The 6,633-nt window shown below is 40.9% G+C and overlaps 1 protein-coding gene across 1 annotated transcript in view; it reads right to left on the minus strand.

Annotated features, from left to right (window-relative positions):
• Positions 1-6,633, minus strand: part of LOC117748628 (inactive ubiquitin carboxyl-terminal hydrolase 54-like) — a 31,512-nt gene extending 24,879 nt beyond the window's left edge. Inside the window, exons 1-2 of the mRNA XM_034558572.1 lie at positions 6,478-6,633; positions 1-22 (exon numbers count right to left, since the gene is read on the minus strand). The exon at positions 1-22 is cut by the window's left edge and continues 71 nt beyond it. Coding sequence (XP_034414463.1) covers positions 1-22; positions 6,478-6,633 — 178 coding nt within the window. The remainder of the gene's footprint in view (positions 23-6,477) is intronic.

Consider the following 6,633-nt stretch of genomic DNA (forward strand, 5'->3'; position numbering starts at 1 on the left):
AGATGTCGAGATGCCACAGAACCTGAGAGACAGAACACACGTTCACTCACGGAGGGAAAGACATCAAAGCAACCGGATAATTTTTTCGATGGGATTCATTGGATATTGTTTGTAAAAGGTGTAAGAAAATATCGATACACTTGAGTATCACAATATTATGTTTTGTCGTACTTTATTTATGGTTTACATGCAAAGATTAGTGGCAGACTATGTGAATGATCCCTGTTCTGACTGCATTAAAAAAGGTAAAAGTTGAGCAACAACTGTTTGTTCAAATTGAAAGTGTAACGGTGTTTTGTGTGTTTCCCAGAGGAAGGGAGGACAGTCCAGGCTCTACTTGTAACATTAACTGTCTAACTTTCTTTTTTCATACCAGGATCTTGCTTGGGTTATTTATACCAGCCTACTGGCAAACTAATCAAAAAGTCTCTTTTCCACATTAAAAAACAGCGATCTGTATCTAGATCAGTGGTTGCTAAAATGGGTGTCACCATAAACACAGGCCAAGGGGGGCCACAAGATTAGTTCATTCCTGTCATTTTATAATATTGTTCTAATATGTACTTTATTTAGCAACACTTCACTAAACACGTTTAAAAAAAATAATAATTATGCCATAACTATTATTAACATGACAGCTCAGGGTTGCCGGTTGTCATAGTAACGCGACATGCTGGATGGAGCGAGTGATGGAAAGATTTGAAAGGAAAAGTTATTTTTTGACGGGGTTAAAAAAAAAAAGGTTTGTGAACTGATCTAGATACATTATCTGGATGTTCGGATATCTGACGTTACTTTTCTAAATCACTGGTGAAGCTGCTTTTCAGTTTCTTTTGCATAATGGGAGAAAAAAAAACTCACATTGAATCAAATGACTCTCTGAAATGCGAGATTGGTTGCAGCGAATCAAAACTCAAGTCCGCAGCTCTGTGTGGCTTTCAGCCATGTCCGCCTAATCGCTTTTCCCAGCAGCTCCCACCGAGTGCGTTTTCTACTTTGTGTATTTCCAGCCACAAAAGAGTGAGGCGGGGAGAGCTTCAGTGGGACAGACGGACAGAAAACGACCAGCGCGAAGCAAAAGAAACGAGGGAGAACACATGAACTAGTAGAGAGTGGTCTGCAGGTCTCCTTGTGTCCTTCTCTCTCTCTCTTTCTCGTGGACAATTAGAGGAAAGAGCTCTCAGTGCATTCTTTCAGCATCCTGAAAGATAATATTGACACAGCGCTGTCCCTCAGGCTTCGACTGCAGCACACACACTTACAGAGAGGCCACAGCTGTATGTCTACATGCACGCAAGACTCACACGCACACACAGCTATAGCAATATAAAGTGTGTGTGTGTGTGTGTGTGTGTTAAGGAGAGAGTGATAGGTGGAGGAAAAGGGGGCGTAGGATGGCAGACTGCATGCTGACACTAGTGTATGCGTTCTACCTCCCCCCCTCCCCTCTCAGACCCCCACCCCCCCTGTTTCCCCCCCTCTCTCTGTAGTTTATTTGGTCGTGATGAATCGGCTCCCTGCACAGCACTGCAGCAGCCACAAGGAGGGCACACTCCTGTCCATGCCCATCTCTTTTCATCAGTATCTATCTCTCCGTCCCGCTTTGCCTCCTCCAAACACATTGCTCTTATCTCTGCTCTCCTTCCATTTGTGTCGTTTGGTTTTCCCTCCCTCCCCTTTTTAACTTTAACTCGGTTTATCTGCAGAAGCATGTCGGAGAAAATAAACTCCAGTGTAACTAAGAAACGCACAAAGTGATGGAAACATACACGGAATAGAAATGAACCTCATCAACTCGGGTTGTTAGCTGCTCCTTGACGATGTAATTGGAGTCACAGACAAACCTAACCAATAAGGCCGGAGGCAGAAATGCCCGTATTTGATTGGCTTTGGTGGTCTTGGGTGTCTGTTGAGTTCTGAGCTCATATCTGGTTTCACTTTTAAGGCCGTAATATCTAAGCTGCCAAGATATTTAAAGTTACAATCCTTAAGATTGACAGGAAACCAAACGCAATTTTTGATTTTTGTACGTAATTCATAGGCTGCGCTTTAGTAATTCAATGCCTTTACATTTAGTAATTATCTCTATCAATAGTAGTCTGCCATTTGTTATTTGTGCTTTTATGTGTGAAACTATTATGCTGCTGTCTTGGCCTATAGGTATTTTAAATCTCACTGGTACTATACTGGGAAAAAGTTGGATAAATCAAATGTAAAATTATTTTTTTCATCCTTGCAAGATTCAAATTGCCCATCTAGACACAAGTGATTCAAGCGCTGTATTAAAATATGCTAATGATAACAGACATATGGGGGAGGGGCATCTATTTAAAGTAGCCGCTCAGTGAGTGTTTGCTGTAAAACAGCACCTTGAATGATGCTGTCCCCAAATCAACCAGGCCAACTTTAATATCCTTTGTTTAGTTTAAAGTAAATCACCGTGACACGGTACAATGCACAAGTATACACACAGTAGATGCTGTGCATTGGAAGGGTGCGATTTATTACTTATGAATTAAACTTTTGCACGGGAAGGAATGTGTTAATTGATCTTTCAAAAGTGACAAAGTCTCCCTTTAAAGTTCTTCTTTAAGATATTTTACTGTAACAATGCAGTATGTTGAAGTTAGTGTGTGTTGTGTATATGTTTTTAGGACTCTTAACACTCCCTGAATAAGTAAAGCTCAACTAACGTGGAGCCTCAGTGTTGTTGTTGTCACATGTTTGTTCCAAAATGGATCAGTCATAACGAGTTTTTAAGTTGTAATTAGTAGCTTTTTTTTAATGGTCTGAAGTTGCGAAAGCAAATCATTTTTGTTAATAAATGGATTTTTGTTCTTTCTGATAAACATCTATATTTAAAATGTATGAACGTCTTAATACTGAACTGAATACATAAATAAGTTGTTGCACATAAAGAAAGCAATTATTTATGACTTAAAAAAACCCACTTATGAAGCCTTATTAAAATGGCATCTATTATTTGTAATAGCTAATGTTGCAGAAATGGTATCCGTGCACAAGTACAACCACGAAATTGTTAAAGACACATTCTTGGCCAGCGATTGCATCCAGTTGACACAATGGCGACATCGCTCCGCTCTGTTCCCGGCTGCGTTGGTTGATTCCTGCGCTCCACGACCTCGTCCTCCTGTTCCAGTCTCCCATTACCTCCTTTTCATGTGCATTTTGTGCGTCACATGATACCCGCTGCCATGGCGACAATCAGGTACCTGCTTTTGCTGCACTTTTGACCTCAGTCATTTGTCTGCCAGCCAGTGGGGTTGTTTTCACAGCAGAGACGTTGGAAACACACTTTATAAATAACATTCAAGGGCCCCGGTGTGTGAAACAGCTAAATTGTCCTCAGTTTTTCACGCCTCACATCGTCACCTCACACCGACCTTTGAACCCGTCGCTCCCATCTTCGTCAGAGTAAATATGATACATTATATATTTTCCCTTTTAATATATTCTTGCTAAATCCTGCACCGCTGCTCAAACTCCGAACAGAAGAGTAAAAGAATCCAAGCAGAACATGGTCCTTTATCCTCTAATGTGAGAACACCATCAGCAGAAATACTTAAATAAGTTATTTGGCTGGGAAATGTCAATCAGTGTTTTATTGGCATTCCTCCAGCTGCAGTGCCACCCCGTCTCCTACAAGTTATGTTTCTATATTACTCGATAGTTTTCCTAATTACACTGTGATGTAAACGTAATCGCTGACTGGATTATTCTCAAAGGGAATGTGTAATGGAGCATGCGGAAGAAGGACGGTTGGGTGTGGACGGTGAGCGTGATTGTTTGGGTTCAGGCAACAAAGCACTTTTAAGGAATACTTCACATCGCAAATTGACCATTTATATACTCATTAAAACTTTGTTTTATGAGGTATTCCTTTATATTAAAGTTAATTAATGATTGTGGTTCTCAAGATTTTTAACGTCATTCTCTTTTCACCGTATCACAGCTGTATTAAAATAGTATTAAGATAATTTAAGTAACAACATTTCTTCATTATGCTTTATTGGTTAGTCTGTTAGCCCAAATCATATGAACTTATTCTTCTTTTGATTTGTAGTTTCTGTGATACGACATGTTTCATCATGAATGTACAGTTGGGTGTCTTTTGCTTTGTCAAATAATTGACACGGTTACTTATTTCTCGATGGTTTTCCTCACTGCGAGAGACGGTAGCTTTGTGTGTAGCAGACGGGTCAGTCCGACCGAGATTCAGTAATATTTCATTTAAAGCACATGATAAAAATATCCCCTCTCACACAGCTGTTTAACTTACAATTAAGTTTTGATAAACCTTTGACGTGGCAAAATGTGAGTAAAAATGAAAGAGGAATTTTTGCTGATTTTTCATGATTAAATTCTTGCTAATTTTTCATTATAAATTTTTCATTATTAAAGTTTTGATAAACCTTTGACATGGCAAAATGTGAGTAAAAATTAACGAGGAATTCTTGCTAATTTTTCATTATTAAATAGTTCTTCCTTAGTGCACGACACACACACACACACACTCTGCTAGATGAGTGAACCCACGTTTCTCTGCTTCATTAAAGCCTATATACCTCCTTTAGCTATTTTATTTGCACCCTGTGTACACAGAGAAAAGTTGCTGAGCGTGTTCATACACTTTACCTCACAGCACCTTCATTCCTCTCATTAAATTTCACACATGCACACAAAACAACCGCCACCGCCGCTGCTGCTGTTGCCTCCCAGCAGCACTGCAGCAGCAGGGGATTAATAAGTGCCTTGCCCAAGGGGCCCTTGAAGTCCAGCGGGCAGCAAATAGTATTTCACTAACTACCGATGAGTGCAATGGGGAGCAAACCGCAGCACATTCATTGAGAGACATTTTGAATTGATTAATGAGTAAATGAGTAGTTGTAGCTGAAGTGCCAATGGAGTCTGTGCTGAACCTAAACTTTGACCCCTTAGTCTTCACCCACACACACACACATATAAATACACCATGAAACAGCCAACGAGCATCTCAGTACTTTAACATTCAGTTTATCCTCACTCATCCTGTTAAACATCCTCTCCCCTCTCTGTGCGCACGTGTGCATGTCCTTGAAATGTCACACTTCTCTCCCCATTGAAGCTCTGCATGCCTTTATTGAGGCATTTTCTTATAAGAAATAAACCTGATGTCCTTCACCGTGTCTTTTCATCTATCTCTTTCACCACAACCCCTTGTTGCCCCCTACCTTATCAGACTCTTTAGTTCCACTCTTTCTCCCGACAGTATCCCCCTTAGTCTTCTCCTCAGTTTTTTCATACTGCATACTCCTCATCACTCTTTCTTCTCTTCTCGTCCTCCAGCAACTTTTCTTCTTCTAGTCTATCCCTCCGCTCTCCCTAAGCTTCTGCCCCATCATCCCCCTCCCTCTTCAGCCTACCCCTGCCTCTCTCTCTCTCTCTCTCTCTTTCAAGCCAGTAGTCAAGACACATATATATGTGTGTGTGTGTGTGTGTGTGTGTGCGTGTACAGAAGGTACGTGTGTGCCAGCTTGAGGTCTTGGGAGGAGGGAAGAGAGTTGTGTGTGTGTAAAGAGAGAGAGACAGAGAGAGAGAGAGAGAGAGGAGATGCAGCAGTAGCAGCGCAGTAAGCATCTCCACACACAGACTGGATGTCCACACTGAAGCCAGACTGGCAGCGCTGCCAAAACCCGCCGACACACGCGAACGTTAATGTGGCCCCTGATCTCATCCCTGTAAGGCTTAAATATCAATTTACTGCGTAAAAAAAATCTACATTGAGAAGAGGACATTTTTAAAAATCTTCTTAGTATGCAAGTGTGAAGAGTATCGAGGACACAGCTTCTGGGATTAATGCCATTTTACAGGAAAAATTATTGCCGTCACTATAAAGCGCAATCTGGCGTAGCACTGAAATGTTGCATTTTTATCTGAAAAAGCCTGCATTTGTACGCATAATTTGCATGGCAAGGTGCATTATGAAGTGCCACTACGGTTACACTTTTTTCCAGTACATTGGATTTAAAAGGAAACACTGACGACGACATTAAAATAGAGATTTTCCGGTTTAATATTGGAGTATTCACATGTTCATCAGATAATCAGTCTAGAAATTGGGCTCCTTTATTATTATTTTTTACCCCATCTGTACAGTTTTAGGGGATGGAAAGTAAGTCATCATATTTCTTCTTTGTAAACTATTGTTTTAGTTAGTTTTCAGAGTGTTTGGTAGTTTTAGTTTAGTTAAACTTTTTCATAAGGTTTATTTTTATATATTATTGGGGGGGGTGCAGGTATCCTATTGGCAATAATGTTTTGTTAAAAAAAAACTGCTAATAAAGCATGCCATATTATTTAGGGCCTTTGTGCAGCACTTTTTTGATAATTGGTTTGGTTGATGCCAGTCAAGAGCGCTACGTGGTCACAAACAACTCCATGAAAAACACGTTTACTGTGTGTGTTTATCCGACTGACCTGCAGAGCGCTGTTGAGGAAGCAGCTGTTCTGTCCGGGCTCGTTGCTCAGGCCTTTGCTGGGTGCGATAGAGGTCATGGTTCTCGGGGTCACCAGCCCCTGCACCCCGCCTACTGCTCCGCCACCCGACGCAAAGTAGTTCCTCTTCCACGACAT

This window comes from Cyclopterus lumpus, chromosome 19 (assembly GCF_009769545.1).
Source record: "Cyclopterus lumpus isolate fCycLum1 chromosome 19, fCycLum1.pri, whole genome shotgun sequence".
Lineage (NCBI taxonomy): Eukaryota > Metazoa > Chordata > Actinopteri > Perciformes > Cyclopteridae > Cyclopterus > Cyclopterus lumpus.